General features: G+C 42.0%; 1 protein-coding gene across 1 annotated transcript in view; it reads left to right on the top strand.

Annotated features, from left to right (window-relative positions):
• LOC141092810 (phospholipid scramblase 2-like) overlaps positions 1 to 16465 on the top strand; it is a 100022-nt gene extending 83557 nt beyond the window's left edge. Inside the window, exons 7-8 of the mRNA XM_073579141.1 lie at positions 2039 to 2179; positions 15906 to 16465. Of these exons, the coding sequence (XP_073435242.1) occupies positions 2039 to 2179; positions 15906 to 15914 (150 nt within the window). The 3' untranslated portion in view covers positions 15915 to 16465. The remainder of the gene's footprint in view (positions 1 to 2038; positions 2180 to 15905) is intronic.
• Positions 16466 to 22777: the final 6312 nt, after the last annotated feature.

Here is a 22777-nt window from a genome sequence, read left to right as displayed (position 1 = left end):
TTTATGCAGCCGGTGACCTGTGTGAGAAGATTTGACATGGTGATGGAGCAGAAAGAAGCAGTAGATGGGGTTGATGGGATGACTGATGGCTGGTTTGGCCCACTAGTCCGCATTTTAGCGCAGTGAGATTCCCACACTAAGGCATGTTGATTGCACATGGTACGAGGGGCGATCCAAAAGTAATGATAATCAATAATAAACACAATGAATATAGTAAAAAAAAAAATGATTTTCTACATAGTCTCCTAACAAGTCTATACATTTAGTCCATCTCTTTTCTAAACTTAGAATTCCCTTCGAAAAAATTTTTTGATCTTGACCCTCAAAACACTCCCCAACAGCGGTTATCACGTCGCTATTGTCGTCAAATTTCTTGCCCCGGAGGTGTTCCTTGAGCCGAGGAAAGAGAAAGAAGTCACTGGGGGCTAGATCTGGCGAATAGGGGGGGTGTTCCACCAGTTCAAAGCCCGCTTCTTGAATGGTAGCCATGGCAACTGCAGCTTTGTGAGCTGGTGCGTTATCTTGGTGAAACAGCACTCCAGCCCGCAGTTTGCCGCGCCTTTTCTCCTTGATAGCCTCCCGCAATCTTCTTATTTGTTCTGCGTAGTAGGAGCCCGTAATAGTGGCTCCCTTATCCAAATAGTCCACCATAATAATTCCTTCAGCGTCCCAAAAAACGGACACCATAACCTTCCCTGCTGAGCTTGACACTTTGAATTTCTTTGGCGTCGGTTCGTCGGCTCGTTTCCATGTCATCGATTGTTGTTTAGTTTCTGGATCAAAGTGGTGGATCCAGGTCTCATCCATGGTCAAAAATCGTGACAAAAAATTCTCCTTGTCTGCTTGGAACTTTTCGAGATGTGCTATTAAAATGTCAACTCGTTTCTTCTTTTGCTCGTCGGTTAACTTTTTTGGCACCCAACGCGCGGAGACCTTTCTCATATGCAATTCTTTTGCAAGGATTCTTGGAATACTGCCATATGAGATCCCTGTGACCTCAGCTACATGCCTGATAGTCACTCTTCGATCTGCCAACACAACGTCTTCAACTTTTTTCACGTTTTTTTCATTGAGGGACGTGGATGGGCATCCTTTGCGATGTTCATCTTCCATCGATGTTCTTCCAAGCTTAAATTCCTTGGCCCAGCGTGCAACTGTGGAATATGGAGGAGAAGAGTCCCCCAATGTTTCCACCAAGTCGCTGTGTATGTCTTTGGTAGACATTTTTTTCAAGCAGAGGCATTTGATGACAGCTCTGAGCTCGTTTTTTTCCATTTTGATGTTCACTCCTTGGCAGTTCATATTCAAATAAATGTAGCTCCCGGGAATCATGGCCTATTTAAGTGATTTTTTTTTCCTGGACTAGTGGGTACCTAAGAGAGAAGAAAACATTTTATTTTAATTTCTGTGTGCTATAGAAATAACCGATTATCATTAATTTTGTTCTTTTGAAAACCAGGTTAATCATGTTTTTATGTTAAATGTATTTTTAATGGCCAGTCCATTACTGAGAAATGAAGGCTTGAATTGATATGCAAATGTGGCTGAAGAACCATTTGTAGATCAGAATCCTCTGTCACTCCAGTTGCTTTCACAACTTAGCGCCACCTCCTCCTGCTGGGTCTACAACTCCTTTGCCTGAAGTCACATAGGAGGAATAGGAATAGAGCTGGAGTGACAGAGGTTTCGGACCTACAGGTAGTTCTACGTGAGAGTCAAGATCATTTTGTTCCCGCTGCATTCGGCTGTGTGCAGGAGTCAGACAGCATCATATCGCTGTTAGTCTGCAGATTAACCCCATATCTGCAGGCTAACAGCATTATTCCTAGTGACTGGTTCCCTTTAAAGATCTTTGTAATTTCAAAGCGCTGTTGGAGATTGGGGTTTAGTATCCATGAGCTTTAAATTACACTACTGGTCCTTACTTTATTTTGTTCATTTTTAAGAGCTTGGAATTATTTATATTTTGTGACTTTTAATGGATAAAACCTGTGAGTACTGGTATATAAATGTTTTTATGTAAACGTCTCATTTACAGGTAACGAATGTTCAGGAGAAAATGGTGGTTGGAATGATTACTATAAAAGAAAATTACAGTTCAAAGACATATGATGTTCATTTTGCTTTGGATCTTGATGTGAAAATGAAGGCGGCTATACTAGCAACTTGCTTACTTTTTGTAAGTTGAAACATTTATTTAATCATTAAAATAGCTCCAAAGCGCTATGTTATTTTATGGGCTTCAGCTCAGATATAAGTGCTTCTCACAAAATTAGAATTCCATCAAACAGTTAATTTATTTCAGTTCTTCAATACAAAAAGTGACACTCCTATATTATATAGAGTCATTAAAACAGAGTGATCTATTTCAAGTGTTTATTTCTGTTAATGTTGATGATTATGGCTTACAGCCAATGAAAACACAAAAGTCATTATCTCAGTAGATTAGAATATTTTATAACACCAGCTTGAAAAATGATTTTAAAATCCGAAATGTTGGGCTACTGAAATATATGTTCAGTAAATACACTCAATACTTGGTCGGTTCACCTTTTGCATCAATTACTGCATCAATGCAGCGTTGCTTGGAGACAATCAGCCTGTGGCACTGCTGAAGTGTTATGGAAGCCCATGCTACTTTGATAGCAGTCTTCAGCTCGTCTGCATTGTTGGGTCTGGTGTCTCACATCTTCGTATTGACATAGATTCTCTATGAATCTATGGGGTTAAGGTAAGGCGAGTTTGCTGGCCAATCATGCACAGTGATACTGTTGTTTGTAAACCAGGTATTAGTACTTTTGGCAGTGTGGACTGTTGGGGCACACTAAATGGGTGTATTCTCGTCTTAGTTGTCTACCTACAAATTGCATTTTGGAATTTTGCGGCCAGAGAAATCACAAGACATAGACAGAGAAGTCGCGTCTCAAATGTATTCTGCTTTATTGGTTGAACTGTACAACATTTTATAGGGAAAAAATAAAGGACTTTGTCTTACATTACCTCATAGCCTTATCCTATAATTATTGCTAATAATCATTGCTAACATTTGTTGCTCATGTCATTATCTATATCACTCTAACGGTTAATCACTTAGGTCAAGCTGACATCTGTCTTGCACATAATCTTCAAAGTCAATCGATATGGTCAGCTATCTTTATTATCCTGTTTCTCCATAACAGCAATAAAGTTTTAGTGGAAGAATCATTAGGATTTTCCTATTTTCACAGTTACACATAGCATGTCAATCCTTGATTGACATGAGTTGACTGGTACAACTTTGTGCAAGCATACTGGATGCCATTCCAACATTATTCAATATATATATATATATATATATATATACACACGTTCAGCAAAGCCTTCATTTTGTCTGCAAGCGTCTATTTGTACGTTTTCAATCAGGATACGTATCCTTAACAGACAGGTGCCAAGTCCTTCTGGAGAAAGAAACTTCCATTTCCAAAAAGCATGTCGGCAGAGGGAAGCATGAAGTGCCCTAAAATTTCCTGGTAGTTGGCTGCGCTGACTTTGGCCTTCATAAAACACAGGCAGAAAATAGACTGGGCAAATGATGGGGCCCAAACTGTCTAGATAGGATAGGAAAGGAAACACACTGTCTGCAATTACGCAAAAACCCTAAAAAATCCAACATGTCTGATGTACAAAAAACACTGAGATCTCACGGCCTCTCCCCCACTATATCAGCATTCTGGTGTGAACTGGCAGCAAATCAAAAGAGACTAATATAACAGGGGACTGAACAAACTGACACAAGCTGTAACGTATGGAGCGGGGTCCAGCGCTGCCCCAGCAGGGAGCACGCTGAACCCTCACAGCAAAGCAGAAAGAGACAAAACCAGATCAGATGCAAAGGATTAGCAAATGAATAACTTAGCAGAAAAATGCAGGATCAGGCAGGAGACAGCAGACCTCAAAATGCACAGGAAGAAACAATCACCAGCAGCAACTGAGGGAAGCCTGCTCACTTATATCCTTCCAGTCAGTAACCCCTTATTTCCAATCATCGTCGTCAAGTGGCAAATTCTGTCAACCCGGCCAGCTTCCTCCTGCCCCCAAGAAAATCGAGGATGAAACCCAAAGTTACAGAAAAAGGGCGACATCAAAGTGGCAGAACTAGCCCTATTGTTTAGCACGAATTCGGCCAAGGGCAAAAATGAGACCCAGTCATCTTGATTAGCAGATAGAAAACATCTCAAATAGGATTCCAAAGTCTGGTTTGTTCTCTCAGTCTGCCCATTGGACTGAAAATGAAATGCAGAGGAGAAAGATAACCGAATTCCTAGTTTGGAACAAAAAGCTCTCCAAAATCTGGAAACAAACTGGACTCCTCTGTCCAACACAATGTTCTCAGGAATCCCATGCAAATGAACCACCTGTTGTAAAAACAAGGGCACCAACTCAGAAGAAGATGGCAACTTTGGGAGTGGTACAAGATGGACCATCTTAGAAAATCTATCACAGATCACCCAGATAACAGTCATTCTCTGAGAGACAGGGAGATCAGAAATAAAATCCATTGATATATGGGTCCATGGCCTCCTGGGCACTGGCAGGGGCATCAACAAACCACTAGAATGAGAACAGAGCTTGGACCGAGAACAAGTCCCACAGGACTGCACAAAATTCCTGACATCATGAGATAAGGCAGGCCACCAAAAAGACCGACTCACCAAATCTCTGGCACCAAAAATACCTGGATGACCAGCTAACGTGGAACAATGAATTTCAGACATTACTCTTCACCTCCACTGGTCAGGTACATACAATTTTCCCATAGGTTATCGTTCAGGTTTGTCCTCCTGAAATTCCTCCAGAGCACGTCTCAAATCGGGTGAGATGGCGGAGAGAACTACACCATCATTTAGAATGGTAGTAGGCTCGGTTACATCAAGAGAATCCGCAAAGAAACTCCTGGAAAGGGCGCCCGCTGTTATGATTGAGTCACCGTAGGAGGCAAAAACAGAAATGCTAGCTAAGTCCAGAAAACCAGAGAGGTTGGCAGCTATCGGATTGCAGACCCCTGATCCTATCACAACAACTAACAGTAGCCGTGGGGGGTTCCTACGATGCCCTAGACCCCTTGATCACAGCCGGAGAATTAAATAGGCCTATAGAAAGAAAGGGGAAATCTAAACTGCCCCATAGCAGACCCCAAAGCAATAGGCAGCCCCCAACATATAATGACGGTGAAGCAAGATGAAAACAATAACACAGACAGAAATATAGACTGAGCAAAGATGGGGCCCAAGCTAACTAGATAGGAAAGGACAGGAAGGCTGCTGTCTGCAATCCGTGAAAAACCCTATGAAAATAAGAGCCAACAGACTGACAGTGAAAAAGGCCCTGAAGACGCTAGGCTTCAAAAAAGCTATGTCAGTACTCAGGAATATTCTGAAGACAGAGCAACCGGCAAAAGGAGATTCAGCTCACCCCAGCAGGGAATGGCAGAATCCAGAAAAGCAAGGAAAACAAAAACAAAACACAAATGCTAACAGGCAAAGCAGAAAACTTAGCTTTAGAGGAGCAGGAATCAGACTGGTGTCCTAGAAGTCCACAGAGAAATCACCCGCAGGGCAGAAGGGCGTCGGCAGCCTTATATCCAGTCCGTGACTCCACTCAGCCAGTCATCCTCATTAGGCTCAGGTGCCTGATAATCAGGCTCATTACCTTCCTTTACCAGAATAGGGAGTTCACCAGACCTCAGTGACGAAGAGGAAAATGAACTCACAACAGCCCGCCTTAACGCTCTTAGTGCCCGGAAGAAAGGAGATCACAAAATTAAAACGCGTGAAAAACAAGGCCCACCTAGCCTCTCTAGAATTCAAGTGCTTGGCTGATTCAAGATAAATCAAATTCTTGTGGTCGGTGAGGACCACAGCTTGATGTCTAGCTCCCTCCAACCAATGTCTCCACTCTTCAAATGCCCACTTCATGGCCAACAATTCCTGATTCCCCACGTCATAATTACACTCAGATGGGGAAAATTTTTGAGAAAAGAAGGCACAGGGATTCATCTTAGAGGTTACCGGATCTCTTTGAGACAAAACGGCTCCTGTACCAATCTCAGAAGCATCCATCTCCACCTGAAATGGGAGTGAAACATCAGGTTGCCGTAAAACTGGAGCAGAAGTGAATCTCCGCTTAAGCTCCCGAAATGCCGAGACAGCCTCTGGAGACCAATTCACCACATCAACGCTCTTTTTGGTCAAATCCGTCAGTGGTTTAATAATACCAGAAAAATTACTTATGAATTTACGGTAGAAATTAGCAACACCCAAAAACTTCTGGAGAACCTTCAGAGAAGTAGGCTGAGCCCAAACATAAATGGCTTGTACCTTGACCGGGTCCATTTCAAAAAAGATTGGAAGACGGAAGGGGCATTAGTGAGCCCAAAAGGCATCACCAGGTACTCAAAATGTCCCTCTGGAGTTTTAAACGCCGTCTTCCATTCATCCCCATGCTTGATGCGAATAAGATTATACGCCCACCTGAGGTCAAGTTTGGTAAACCAACAAGCACTTTTAACTCTGGAAAATAAATCAGAAATCAGGGGTAATGGGTACTGATATTTAACAGTGATTTTGTTAAGGGAACGATAGTCAATACATGGCCTTAATGAGCCATCTTTCTTGGCCACAAAAAAAACCAGCACCTAAAGGTGAAGCGGATGGTCTGATATGACCCTTCTCCAATGACTCCTTGATATAAGATCGCATAGCATCATGTTCAGGTACCGAAAAGTTGAAAAGCCGACCTTTGGGAAATTTACAACTGGGCATTAACTCAATTGCGCAGTCATAACTAGAGTTGAGCGATACCGTCCGATACTTCAAAGTATCGTATCGGATGGTATCGGCCGATCTTTAAAAAAAGTATCGGTATCGCCGATTCCGATACCGGAAGTCCCATTCAAGTCTATGGGACTTCCGGTATCGGAATAAGAAAAACCCTTTCCTGCCCTTGTACAGCCTCTCTGGGGTCTGTACGGGCCTTTCGGGGGGCTGTGCCGGCCTGCCAGGGGGTCTGTGCAGGCTCCGGTGGTCTGTGCCGGCCTGCCGGTGGTCTGTGCAGGCTCCGGGGGGCTGTGCCGGCCTGCCGGGGGGCTGTGCTGGCCTGCCGGGGGGCTGTGCAGGCTCCGGGGGGCTGTGCCGGCCTGCCGGGGGGCTGTGCCGGCCTGCCGGTGGTCTGTGCAGGCTCCGGGGGTCTGTGCAGGCATCGTCCGATGGGACTACAAGTCCCATCGGGCGATGCCTGCTACCATGACAGTGATTGACACATTAGCCAATGATGGGACAGTAGTAGTCCCATCATCCGGCTAATGTGTTAAATGTAAAAAAAAAAAAAAAAAATTACATGCTACATACATACAACATGCATACTACATACATGCTACATTCATACTACATACTACATACATGCTACATTCATACTACATAAATACTACATGCAACATACATACTACATATATACTACATGCATGCTACATACATACTGCATGCTACATACATACCACATATATACTACATACATACTACATGCATGCTACATGCATGCTACATGCTACATACATAACACATATATACTACATGCATGCTACATACATACTACATGCTACATACTACATATATACTACATGCATGCTACATACATACTACATGCTACATACTACATATATACTACATGCATGCTACATACATACTACATGCTACATACATACTACATATATACTACATGCATGCTACATACATACTACATGCATGCTACATACATACTACATGCTACATACATACCACATACATATACATATATACTACATGCATGCTACATACATACTGCATGCTACATGCATGCTACATACATACTACATACATACTACATGCTACATACATACCACATATATACTACATACATACAATACATTCATACAATACATACATAGACATACAGTACATATAACATAGAGTAACATACTTACCAATACTTGTCACATTGTTCCCCGAAGCCATTGTCTTTTCCGGAATAAATATTAACATAACAAACCACAAAAATACTCACCCACGATCCGAAGCAGTCCACGAGTGTGTCCCACGACGATCTTGGGTAGAGAACTGCAGCATCAGCTGTTGCTGCCGTTCTCTACGGGCTGCAGGAATCCAATGACGGAAGGTAGGTATCCTTCCGCACTGTATTCCTCCGTCACTTAAAAAAAAAAAAGTCCCTAGTCTCACTTTATGCCATTGCTGTGTGGGAAATTCCCACGCAGCAATGGCATAAAGTGAGACTAGGGACTTTTTTTTTTTTAAGTGGCGGAGGAATACAGTGCGGAAGGATACCTACCTTCCGTCATTGGATTCCTGCAGCCCGTAGAGAACGGCAGCATCATCTGATGCTGCAGTTCTCTACCCAAGATCGTCGTGGGACACACTCGTGGACTGCTTCGGATCGTGGGTGAGTATTTTTGTGGTTTGTTATGTTAATATTTATTCCGGAAAAGACAATGGCTTTGGGGAACAATGTGACAAGTATTGGTAAGTATGTTACTCTATGTTATATGTACTGTATGTCTATGTATGTATTGTATGAATGTATTGTATGTATGTAGTATATATGTGGTATGTATGTAGCATGTAGTATGTATGTAGTATGTATGTAGCATGCATGTAGCATGTAGTATGTATGTAGCATGCATGTAGTATATATGTAGTATGTATGTAGCATGCATGTAGTATATATGTAGCATGTATGTAGTATGTATGTGGTATGTATGTAGCATGTATTATGTATGTAGCATGCATGTAGTATATATGTAGTATGTATGTAGCATGTAGTATGTATGTAGTATGTATGTGGTATGTATGTAGCATGTAGTATGTATGTAGCATGCATGTAGTATATATGTAGTATGTATGTAGCATGTAGTATGTATGTAGTATGTATGTAGTATGTATGTGGTATGTATGTAGCATGTAGTATGTATGTAGCATGCATGTAGTATATATGTAGTATGTAGTATGTATGTAGTATGTATGTGGTATGTATGTAGCATGTAGTATGTATGTAGCATGCATGTAGCATGCATGTAGTATGTATGTAGCATGCATGTAGTATGTATGTAGCATGCATGTAGTATGTATGTAGTATGTATGTAGTATGTATGTAGCATGCAGTATGTATGTAGCATGTATGTAGTATGTATGTAGTATATATGTAGCATGTATGTAGCATGTAGTATGTATGTAGCATGCATGTAGTATATATGTAGTATGTATGTAGCATGCATGTAGTATGTATGTAGTATGTATGTAGCATGCAGTATGTATGTAGCATGTATGTAGTATGTATGTAGTATATATGTAGTATGTATGTAGCATGCATGTAGTATGTATGTAGCATGTAGTATGTATGTAGCATGCATGTAGTATGTATGTAGCATGTATGTAGTATGTATGTAGTTTATATGTAGTATGTATGTAGCATGTAGTATGTATGTAGCATGCATGTAGTATGTATGTAGTATTTTTTTTTTTTTTAACATTTAACACATTAGCCGGATGATGGGACTACTACTGTCCCATCATTGGCTAATGTGTCAATCACTGTCATGGTAGCAGGCATCGCCCGATGGGACTTGTAGTCCCATCGGACGATGCTTGCACAGACCCCCGGACATCAGCGCAGCCCCCCGGCAGGCCGGCACAGCCCCCCGGCAGGCCGGTACAGACCCCCACAGGGTGCACAGACCACCGGCAGGCCGGCACAGCCCCCCGGCAGGCCGGTACAGACCCCGGGCAGTCCACACAGCCCCCCGGGCAGTCCACACAGCCCCCCGGCAGGCCGGCACAGCCCCCCGGCAGGCCGGCAGAGACCCCCGGAAGGCCCGAAATGACGGCGCATCATGATGCGCACACACCGCGCATCATGATGACGTCAGGCCGTCAATCAACTGAACTTCCGATTCCGATGCCGAATTCCGATATTGAAAAAATATCGGAAGTCGGTATCGGAATTCCGATACAGCAAGTATCGGCCGATACCCGATACTTGCGGTATCGGAATGCTCAACACTAGTCATAACTCCTATGAGGAGGCAAAGACGTGGATTTACTCTCACTAAATACATCAGAAAAATCAGCCAAATAGTCAGGAACATCATGAGACTGGGGAGAGGTAGAGAAAACAGGAGTGTCACTAAGAACATATTGACAAGACCAACTCAACACAGACGCAGATTTCCAATCCAAAACAGGATTATGGGTTTGCAACCAAGGAAAACCCAGTACAATAATATCATGTAAATTGTGCAACACCAAAAATTTACAACTCTCTTGGTGTTTCGGGGCGACCTGCATTATCACCTTGGTCCAAAACTGGGGTTTATTCTCCACCAAAGGGGTAACATCAATACCCCTCAAAGGAATAGGGGTGCGCAGGGGCACCATGGGAAAACCACAACGTTTGGCAAAGTCAAAACCCATCAGATTCAAAGCTGCTCCTGAATCAACAAAAGCCTTAGCAGAAAATATAAACAAGGAGCAGATCAAAGTAACCGCCAAAAGTAACTTAGGTTGTACACTGCCCACCGCAAATGAGTGAGCAAAATGTTTTTCTCATTTAGGGCAGACAGAAATAGTATGAAAGGCCTCCCCACAAAAGAAGCACAACTTATTACACCTTCTAAACTCTTGACATTGCGCCCTAGAAAAAACCCTATCACATTGCATGGGTTCAGAAGTTTGTTCGAAAGGCAGCACCACCTCTCGAGTAGTTTTACGTTCACATAAACGTTGATCAATTTGAATGGCTACTGACATAGAGTCGTTAAGACCAGAGGGGACAGGAAATCCCACCATAACATCTTTTACAGTTGTTGCCAGACCTTTCCGAAAGAGAGCTGCTAGGGCATCATCATTTAATTTAGAAAGGACCACCCACTTTCTGAATTTTTGACAATATAACTCTGCAGCATCCTGACCCTGGTTCAATGCCAATAAGGTTTTCTCAGCTTGAACAATAGCACTAGGTTCATCATACAACAACCCCATTGCTTGAAAAGACACATCCACATTAGCCAGAATAGGATCTCCAGGTGTCAGAGAAAAAGCCCAGTCCTGGGGATCACCGTGCAGCAAGATGACAATTTTAACCTGCTGCACCGAGCTCCCTGGTGAGTTAGGTTTCAAAGCGAAAAATAGTTTACAATTACTCTTAAAATTTAAAAATTTAGACCAATCCCCAAAAAACACATCAGGAGGGATCTTTGGTTCTACAGCAGATGATTGAGCGAGATAGGCAGAAATTCCCCACACTTCAGCAGCAAGCTGCTCAACATGATCAGACAATTGCTTAGTCTCCATTAAAGAAAAAATCCTCCTACGGCCCCAGAGAAAAAGAAGAAAAAATATATAATAAAAAAAAACATTTGGACAGTTTTTTTTTTTTTTACCATTCTTTCCTTCTTTAGAGTACCCTAGAGTCTACAGTTTAGGCTGGTGATTCTGTTATGAATAGGTCACCGAGGAGGATAGCATGAATAGGCTAGGCCACCAGGAAACCAGAAGGGTTGGTAACTCAGTGGATTGCAGACCCCTTAGCCTAACAACACAACTAGCAGTAGCTGTGGGGTGTACCTACGATGCCCTAGACACCTCGGCCCAGCCGGATTACTAGCTAAGCTTAAAGCAAGAAAGGTGAAATCTAAACTGCCCCGGAGTAGAACCCCAAAGAAATAGATAGCCCCCAAACATATATTGGCGGTGAGACAAGGCACAAGCACAGGCAGAAAATAGACTGGGCAAATAATAGGGCCCAAACTGTCTAGATAGGATAGGAAAGGAAAGACACTGACTGCAATCACGCAAAAACCCTAAAAAATCCAACACGTCTGATGTACAAAAAACACTGAGGTCTCACGACCTCTCCCCCACTATATCAGCATTCTGGTGTGAACTGGCAGTAAAGCAAAAGAGACTAATATAACAGGGGACTGAACAAACTGACACAAGCTGTAACATATAGAGCGGGGTCCAGCGCTGCCCCAGCAGGGAGCACGCTGAACCCTCACAGCAAAGCAGAAAGAGAAAAAACCAGATCAGATGCAAAGGATTAGCAAATGAATAACTTAACTGAAAAATGCAGGATCAGGCAGAAGACAGCAGACCTCAAAATGCACAGGAAGAAACAATCACCAGCAGCAACTGAGGGAAGCCTGCTCACTTATATCCTCCCAGTCAGTAACCCCTGATTTCCAATCATCGTCGTCAGTTGGCAGACTTCTGTCAACCCAGCCAACTCCACTACCCGCAGTAACCACCAAAGGGAGCCCCGACTCAGAAGTCAGATCAAGAGAATTCACAACAGACTTTCCACAACCATCACTGATTGTGGAAAGTCCACACTAGACCTCAAGCAGCTTGGATTGTCTGTCTCTCCACTTATCCTCCAGACTCCGGGAACTTGATTTCCAAATTAAATGCAAAACTTACTTTCATCTGAAAACAACACCTTGGACCACTGAGCAACAGTACAGTATTTTTTCTCCTTGGTCCAGGTGAGACACTTCTGGCGTTGTCTATTGTTCGTGAGTGGCTTGACACAAGGAATGCAACACTTGTAGCCTATGTCCTGGACATGTTTGTGTGTGGTGGTCCTTGAAGGAATAACTCTAGAAGCAGTCCACTCCTTGTAAATCTCCCCCAAATTTTGAATGGCCTTTTCTTAACAATCCTTTCAAGGCTGTGGTCATCCCGGTTTCTTGTGCACCATTTTCTGCCACACTTATTCCTTCCACTCAACTTTCCATTAATATGCTTGGATACAACACTCTGTGAACAGCCAGCTTCTTTAACAATCATCTTTTGTGGCTTGCCCTCCTTGTGAAGTGTGTCAATGACTGCCTTGTGGACATCTGTCAAGTCAGCAGTAGTGATGAGCGAGTGTGTTCGATACTCGAGTTTTCTGAGCATGCTTGGGTATTCTCCTACTTTCTTGGGTGTGCTCGTGAATTAAGTTTTAGTCCCCACAGTTGCATGATTTGCGGCTGCTAGTCAGCCTAAATACATGTGGGGATTTCCTAACCAACAGGAAATCCCCACATGCATTCAGGCTGTCCAGCAGCCGCAAATCATGCAGCTGCGGGGAGTAAAACTTAATTCACGAGCACGCCCAAGATACTTGGAGAACACCCAAGCATGATCGGAAAACTCGAGTAACGAGCACACTCGCTCATCACTAGTCAGCAGTCTTCCTCATGATTGTGGAGCCTACTGAAACAGACAAAGGGACCTTTTTAAATGCTTAGGAAGTCTTTGCAGGTGTTTTTTGTTAATTATTCTAATTTACTGAGATAATGACTTTTGGGTTTTCATTGGCTGTAAGCCATAATCATCAACATGAACAGAAATAAACACTTGAAATAGATGACTCTGTTTGTAATGACTATATATAATATCAAAGTTTCACTTTATGTATTGAAGAACTTTAATAAATTAACTTTTTGATGATATTCAAATTATTTGAGAAGCACTTGCTTCTGTAGGCATCTGTTTTGCATGGCAAAAATGTGTGTGCTTTTACAATAAATTACTGTGCGTTTATTAGTTGGTTGACTGCTAATTACTGGGGAAGTACTGAACATAATTTCATGATGTTGACCATGGTGCCTTGTCATCACAGAAGTATCCCTTGAAATTTTAATTACTAATGTTTAACATTTCCAATCTTGCCATTTTATTCTTCTATTTATCTTTTACTTTTTATTACAAAAATTCTTTTGTACTTTCATATTTGATGTTTATCAGAAGAGACTATGACCAATAAAGAAAAAGTCCAAACAGTGTAGATCTCTATATATAAAAATGAACGTTTCAATGTGAAGCGAAAAAAGAAAAAATATGCAGCACTCACCGATGTAGCTGAAAAACTGTCTTTATTTCACATAATTTCCATCAAATGTGTGGACATGCAGGACGTAGAGGAATGCTAGGGGAGGGAGGTGCCGGACAACGGCCGTTTCGCGATAACTCGCTTCTACGGGTCCAGGTGGGATCATAAAAATGAATGTGTGTATGTGTGTATCACCAACCAATCACAAAGCATCTTTTATTTCACCAGAGCTGTTCAAAAGAAGCTGAGCTGTGATTGGTTGCTATGAGCAAAAGTTTTCCTTGCAAACAATCACTAAGCATCTCTCATTTCACCAGAGCTGGTTAAAAGAAGCTGAGCTGTGATTGGTTGCTATGACCAACAGTTTTCCCACATGACAACACCTCAGCAGACGCTGACATGGTGGGAGAAATATAGCATCCCTAGGAACATAAGCTCCCAGCCATTGTCTGCCCCTTGAAAGGAGCAGAGAGCACATGACAGAAATGATTCCCCCCTCCCTGCCCATATCCCCATCACACATCCTCCATCCCATAGGCACATCTTCCCTCTTAAAGGGACTATTGGTATGGAAGTCAGAGCAAATCCATCCAGTACTTTGGTTTTGACCCCAGGCCTCTCTTAAAGGGATCCCCGGTATGGAAGTTAGGACAGTTCCACTCAGCTCTGTGGTTCTGACCCCAGGGTCTCTTAAAGGGATCATTGGTATGGAATTTACGGCAAATCCACTCTGTGCTTTGGTACTGACCCCAGGCCCTTCTTAATGGGATCTCCGGTATGGAAGTCAGGGCAATTCCATCCAGTGCTTTAACTCTGACCCCAGGCCTCTCTTAAAGGGATCCCCGGTAAGGAAGTCAGGGCAATTGCCTTCAAATGCTCTGATACTGACCCCAGGCTCTATTAAAGGGATCTCCTGTGTGGAAGTTAGGGCAGATCCACTCAGCGCTCTGGTTCTGACCCAAGTCCACTCTTAAAGGGATCCTCGGTACGGAAGTGAGGGAAAATCCACTTTGCGCTCTGGTACTGACCCCAGGCCTCTCTTAAAAGGATCTCCGGTATGGAAGTCAGGGCAAATCCTCTCAGCGCTCTGGTTCTGACGCCAGGCCTCTCTTAACGGGATCCCCAGTATGGAAGTTAGGGCCGTTCCACTCATCGCTCTGGTTCTGACTCCAGGCTGACGGGATGATGTGGGATATTATGGGTAATAGTCTAGTAGCTCTGGCTGACGGGATGATATGGGATATTAGTGATAGTAGTCCGGTGGCTCTGGCTGATGAGACGATGTGGGATATTATGGGTAGTAGTCAGGTAGCTCTGGCTGACGGGATGATGTGGGATATTAGTGGTAGTTGTCCGGTGGCTCTGGCTGATGGGACAATGTGGGATATTATGGGTAGTAGTCCGGTAGCTCTGGCTGACGGGATGATATGGGATATTAGTTGTAGTTGTCCGGTGGCTCTGGCTGATGGAATGATGTGGGATATTAGGGGTAGTAGTCCGGTAGCTCTGGCTGACGGGATGATGTGGGATATTATAGTGAATGTGGCTATGGGGAATGGGCGGGGCTCTACACTCAGCTTTATATATATAGATATAATCATTATAATTTGCTATAACTAACCATAGTCAGTTACTATGCCCGGGCAGCGCCAGGCTCTTCAGCTAGTGTTTGTATATAAAATTTAGTTTACAAGCTTAAAATTTCCCCTCGAGAACAAAATAGTTCATCTAAAAACACGAGCTACTTTTATTCATTTTACCAGAAAGGTTACTAGAAACGTGGCCATGTCATGCAGAGTGTAATCCACCATGAGAATTGATCACGCAGGCAATTTTAGAAATTCTGCACCGGTTTCTCTGTTCTCTAGGTGAAATGTATCGTTAGGAAAACACAATTCATTTTGCATTGCAAATTACCTGATGAGTTTCATTGAAGAATCTGTCACATAAAAACCTGGTTTCCTGTAAAACCCTTAATATTGGCTGTATTTTCTCGTCAATAGGATGTGTAAATTGGCAAGACAGAAGATTGATTTGAAAGACAAAATAGAAGATTACAACTAATAAAAATAAATATGCATTTTAATGCTTTTCTCTGTTTCAAATGTTATGCCAATATCAATATTCAGTGTCAGAAGAACACATCATTGGGGTCTCTGCAAGCTGGGGCCCTGCAGATCCCTAGAATTAAGGCCTCTACAGCAGGACACTAGTAAACACTCTGGACCCTTGCCTCATAATGCAGTCTTTTATAACCCAAGGATTGTAGAAACATTTAATTCTATTTTCTGCTGTGTCTAATTGACAAGTCATAAGGCAAACAATGGACATTGAGCAGTGTTGGGCGCGTGTGGAATAATTCTCGATTCTTCGCCCAAACCAGAAGAGTTGGATGCCATGTTAGACTCTATGATGCCCTGCAAATCTGAATCAGCATACCACTTGATTGCCCACGGAGGAGTTTACCACTATGTGATCAATGGTGGAAATTTACACAAAAGCCTTTATATCTTAATATTTAGCTGATCTAGTTAATCAACCAATAAATATAATATTAATTGTTCATGCTGCATAAGGAGACATTTATACATCTAATAAAAGTGACAATATTGTGTGGATTACTTGAAAAAAAGAATACTATGATGTTACATAATATTATAAAAAAAAGTAATAATAATCATACACTTTATCTCCATGGTATAACACAGTTTATGTCAATTGATCCAGGCTGTCCAAAGAAATTGCAAGTGAGCAGATGAGTGAACAGTTTACACCAATGTGGGTTATATAGCCTATTGTGTTCAACTATGCCAGAATAAATATTTATTCATCTGTTGATTAAATACCTGCTCCCAATGGACATTGGCTGCACTCCCAAATATTCTGGTAGTTATCAATGTCCAATGGTCTGGACCACTAACCCCTTTCTGACATCAGACATACTATTCCATCCACGGTACCCGGGCCAGTATGACCGGGGACCGGATAGTACGTCTAAGCAATCAGCGGTGCTGCCGGGGGGGCGCCGCTGATCGCAGCTGGGTGTCACTATGTGCCAGAGGTAGTCACGGACTGCTCGGGCACATTAACCCCTGTAACGGGGGATTAGGGAAGAATCGCGCAGGGAGGGGGCTCGATGCACTGCGCTGCTCTGAGGGTCCCCTTCCCTGCAGGCCCCCGGATCCAAGATGGCCGTGGGGGCCTTTGGGGGCCAGCAGGGAGGCGTCTTTCTCGCTGATCTGACTGATTGATGTGCAAACTGTCAGATCAGCGATCTGACACTAGATAGTGATGTCCCCCACTGGGATAATAAAATAAAGTAAAAAAAAAGAAAAAAAAAACACGTGTACAAAATAATTTATAAAAAATCCATAAATAAATAAATTAAAAAAAAAAAATATTGCCTAATAAATTCACTTTTTGGAAATAAAAAAAAAGCAAAACAGTAAAAGTGCATATATTTAGTATCGCCACGTCTGTAACGACCCACCCTATGAAACTGTCCCACTAGTTAACCCCTTTAGTGAACCCCTTAAAAAATAAAAATAAAAAACAAAGCAAAAAATAATGTTTTATCATCATACCGCCGAACAAAAAGTGCAATGACGCGCGATCAAAAAGACGTATATAAATAAACATGGTACCACTGAAAACGTCATCTTGCCCAACAAAAAATGAGCCACAATACAGCATCATGAGCAAAAAATAAAAAAGTTATAGCTCGCAGAATAAAGCGATGTAAAAATAACTTTTTATATAAAATAGTTTTTGTTGCATAAAAGCACCAAAACATAAAAAAGACATAAATGAGGTATCGCTGTAATTGTATTGACACGAAGAATAAACCTGCTTTATCAATTTTACCACATGCGGAATGGTGTAAACGCACCCCCCAAAAGAAATTAATGAAATGATGGTTTTTGTTCATTCTGCATCCCAAAAATTGGAATAAAAAGCGATCAAAAAATGACACGTGCCCGAAAATGGTATGAATAAAAACATCACATAACTCTGTGGGTCAAAATATGGAAAAATTATAGCTCTCAAAATGTGGTGATGCACAAACTATTTTTACAATAATAAGCGTCTTTTATCATGTGACAGCTGCCAAGCATAAAAACCCACCATAAATAGTAAATCAACCCCCCTTTATCACCCTCTTAGTTAGGGAAAAATAAAATTTAAAAAATGTATTTATTTCTATTTTCATTAGAGCTAGGGTTAGGGCTAGGGTTAAGGCTAGGGTTAGGGCTAGAGTTAGGGCTGAGATTAAGGTTAGGGGTGTGTTGGGGTTAGGGTTGGAGTTTGAATTTGGGGGTTTCCACTGTTTAGGCACTTCAGGGGTTCTCCAAACGCAACATGGCGTCTGATCTCAATTCCAGACAATTCTGCGTTGAAAAAGTCAAATGTTCTCCTTCCCTTCCAACCTCTGCCATGCGCCTAAACAGTGGTTTACCCCCACATATGGGGTATCAGCCTACAACAACTTTTGCTGTCGAATTTCTCCTGATACCCTTGGGAAAAAAAAAAATTGGGGGCAAAAATATAATTTTTGTGGAAAAAAATATGATTTTTTTATTTTTATGGCTCTACATTATAAACTTCTGTGAAGCACTTGGGGGTTCAATGTACTCACCACACATCTACAGTCATGGCCAAATGTATTGACACCCCTGCAATTCTGTCAGATAATACTCAGTTTCTTCCTGAAAATGATTGCAAACACAAATTCTTTGGTATTATTATCTTCATTTAATTTGTTTTAAATGAAAAAACACAAAAAGAATTGTCCTAAAGCCAAATTGGATATAATTCCACACCAAACATAACAAAGAGGGTGGACAAAAGTATTGGCACTGTTCGAAAAATCATGTGATGCTTCTCTAATTTGTGTAATTAACAGCACCTATAACTTACCTGTGGCATCTAACAGGTGTTGGCAATAACTAAATCACACTTGCAGCCAGTTGACATGGATTAAAGTTGACTCAACCTCTGTCCTGTGTCCTTGTGCATACCACATTCAGCATGGAGAAAAGAAAGAAGACCAAAGAACTGTCTGAGGACTTGAGAAACCAAATTGTGAGGAAGCATGAGCAATCTCAAGGCTACAAGTCCATCTCCAAAGACCTGAATGTTCCTGTGTCTACCGTGCGCAGTGTCATCAAGAAGTTTAAAGCCCATGGCACTGTGGCTAACCTCCCTAGATGTGGACGGAAAAGAAAAATTGACAAGAGATTTCTACGCAAGATTGTGTGGATGTTGGATAAAGAACCTCCACTAACATCCAAACAAGCTCAAGCTGCCCTGCAGTCCGAGAGTACAACGGTGTCAACCCGTACTATCCTTCGGCATCTGAATGAAAAGGGACTGTATGGTAGGAGACCCAGGAAGACTCCACTTCTTACCCCGAGACATAAAAAAGCCAGGCTGGAGTTTGCCAAAACTTACCTGAAAAAGCCTAAAACATTTTGGAAGAATGTTCTCTGGTCAGATGAGACAAAAGTAGAGCTTTTAGGGCAAAAGCATCAACATAGAGTTTACAGGAGAAAAAAGAGGCATTCAAAGAAAAGTACACGGTCCCTACAGTCAAACATGGCGGAGGTTCCCTGATGTTTTGGGGTTGCTTTGCTGCCTCTGGCACTGGACTGCTTGACCGTGTGCATGGCATTATGAAGTCAGAAGACTACCAACAAATTTTGCAGCATAATTTAGGGCCCAGTGTGAGAAAGCTGGGTCTACCTCAGAGGTCATGGGTCTTCCAGCAGGACAATAACCCAAAACACACTTCAAAAAGCACTAGAAAATGGTTTGAGAGAAAGCACTGGAGACTTCTAAGGTGGCCAGCAATGAGTCCAGACCTGAATCCCATAGAACACCTGTGGAGAGATCTAAAAATGGCAGTTTGGAGAAGGCACCCTTCAAATATCAGGGACCTGGAGTAGTTTGCCAAAGAAGAATGGTCTAAAATTCCAGCAGAGCATTGTAAGAAACTCATTGATGGTTACCGGAAGTGGTTGGTCGCAGTTATTTTGGCTAAAGGTTGTGCAACCAAGTATTAGGCTGAGGGTGCCAATACTTTTGTCCGGCCCATTTTTGGAGTTTTGTGTGAAATGATCAATGTTTTGCTTTTTGCTTCATTCTCTTTTGTGTTTTTTCATTTAAGACAAATTAATTGAAGATAATAATACCAAAGAATTTGTGTTTGCAATCATTTTCAGGAAGAAACTGAATATTATCTGACAGAATTGCAGGGGTGTCAATACTTTTGGCCATGACTGTAGATAAGTTCCTTGGGGGTCTAGTTTCTAAAATGGGGTCACTTGTGGGGGGTTTCCACAGTTTACGCACATCAGCAGCTCTGTAAAGGCAACATGACAATCGCAGACCATTCCATCAAAGTCTGCATTCCAAAACATCACTTCTTCCCTTCCGAGCCCTGTCGTGTGCCCATACAGTAGTTTTCTCCCACATATGGTATATCAGCGTACTCAGGACAAATTGGACAACAACTTTTGGGGTCTAATTTCTACTGTTACCCTTGGGAAAATAAAAAAATTGGGGACTAAAAGATCAAGTTTGTGGAAAAAATATGATTTTTTAATTTTCACGCCCAGGCGTTATAAACTGGGAAGCCCTTGAGGGTTCAAAGTGCTCACCACACATTAAGATAAGTTCCTTGGGGGGTCTAGTTTCCAAAATAGTGTCATTTGTGGGGGGTTTCCACTGTCTAGGCACATCAGGGGCTTTCCAAATGCGGCATGGCGTCGATCTCAATTCCAGCCAAAAAAGTCAAATGGCGCTGCTTCTCTTCTGAGCTCTGCCATGCACCCAAATAGTGGTTTACCTCCACATATGGGGTATCAGCATACTCAGGGCCAAATTGCACAATAAATTTTGGGGTCCTGTTACCCTTGGGAAAATAAAAATTGGGGATGAAAAGATCATTTTTGTTGAAAAATATGATTTTTTTATTGTTCGGCTGTACATTATAAACTTCTGTGAAGCCCTTGGGGGTTCAAAGTTCTCACCACATATCTAGATAAGTTCCTTGGGGGGCCTAGTTTCCAAAATGGGGTCACTTGTGGGGGGTTTCCTCTGTTTAGGCACATCAAGGGCTCTCCAAACGTGACATGGTGTCCGATCTGAATTCCAGCCAATTTTGCACTGAAAAAGTCAAAGGGTGCTACTTCCCTTCTGACCTCTGCCATGCGCCGAAACAGTAGTCCCCCCCCACTTATCAGGTATCAGTGTACTCAGGATAAATTGCACAATAACTTCTGCAATCCAATTTCTCCTGTTACCCTTGGTAAAATAAAAAAAATTTGACCTGAAGTTATTTTTTTTTTTTTAAAAATTAAATGTTCATTTTTTTTAAACATTCAAAAAATTCTTGTGAAACACCTGAAGGGTTAATAAACTTGAATGTGGTTTTGAGCACAGTGAGGGGTGCAGTTTTTAGAATGGTGTCACTTTTGGGTATTTTCTATCATATAGATCCCTCAAAGTGACTTCAAATGTGATGTAGTACCTAAAGAAAATGGTGTTGTAAAAATGAGAAATTGCTGGTCAACTTTTAACCCTTATAACTTTCTAGAAAAAAAAATTTTTGGGTTCCAAAATTGTGCTGATGTAAAGTAAACATGTGGGAAATGTTGTTAGGCGTTGGATTAGAGGTAGATATGAAAGGAAAAATCCCAGTATAGCACAGAATAAAACCCCCTTACATATAAAGTGGCAGCGGGCAAAAAAATCTTATACCGCCAATATAAAGCATACACTGGATCATCAGGCATGCTATGCTTAATATCAGAGACCAAAGTCCTTATACGCCTGAGGCATCCAAGTGTAAAATAAAGCATAAAGCTCAAAGTGTAATGAATAATTCAAAAATCGGACAAATACTGCATCAATCAGAACTGGGATCATACCCAGTACCTGTAATGTACATGCCACTTACCCATAAGGGATATAAATTGCAGGGAGGATACTGCGCTCAACCCCGACGCGCGTTTCGCCTCGGCTTTCTCACCGGCTGGACCTGTGAAGTTAACAGGTCAGTACATACACCTTTTACTCGAGGGCATCTCTGTGTCTTTAACAGACTTGGCCCTGAGCATCTCGGGTGACGCTAACCCGAGCGCAGTACTTTGCCACCTAGCGAATCTGCCATAGTCCTGCAGCGTTTTTTACATCTACCGCACGGTGGACCCCGGGCAGCGAACGCACCTCCTATTATTTAGATTTGGTGCATTTTGCCGTCCCTAACAAATGTTACTTGTTAAGTTTTTTGTATGCCATATCTTTGTGATTTAAGGGCATAAAAATTCAAAGTTGGAAAATTGCAAAATTTTCAAAATTTTTGCCAAATTTCCATTTTTTTCACAAAAAAACGCAACTTATAAGAATGAAATTTTACATTAACATGAAGTACAATATGTCACAAGAAAATAATGTCAGAATCACCGGGATCCATGGAAACGTTCAAGAGTTATTACCTCATAAAGGGACAGTGGTCAGAATTGTAAAAATTGGCCCAGTCATGAATGTGCAAACACCCTTGGGGGTAAAGTGGTTAAATTGAAGAAACACCTAATTTATATTGTCAGATCTGTATTTAGCTCGGAGCTCTGAATTCTCAGGTTCATGTCATAAGTTTAAAGGATTATGAAAAGTTAACCTCTATTTCTGGGACCCCCTGAGGGGCTCTAGAACCTGGGAAATACAGTGCATGAATTTCAACAATAGTACCATAGATAATGAATGGAGAGGAGATCGAGCATACACATCTCTGTTCTATTCAAGCCCAATTTATGGGCTCTAGAACCTCTATGGCTAGGTCAAATGAAATTCCGGAAGTAATATCTCTAGGGAT

This window comes from Dendrobates tinctorius, unplaced genomic scaffold, assembly GCF_039654945.1.
Source record: "Dendrobates tinctorius isolate UK_male_01 unplaced genomic scaffold, ASM3965494v1 ptg000060l, whole genome shotgun sequence".
NCBI lineage: Eukaryota > Metazoa > Chordata > Amphibia > Anura > Dendrobatidae > Dendrobates > Dendrobates tinctorius.
Note: the sequence above shows the minus strand (reverse complement) of the source record. Positions and strands in the feature narration are given on the sequence as shown.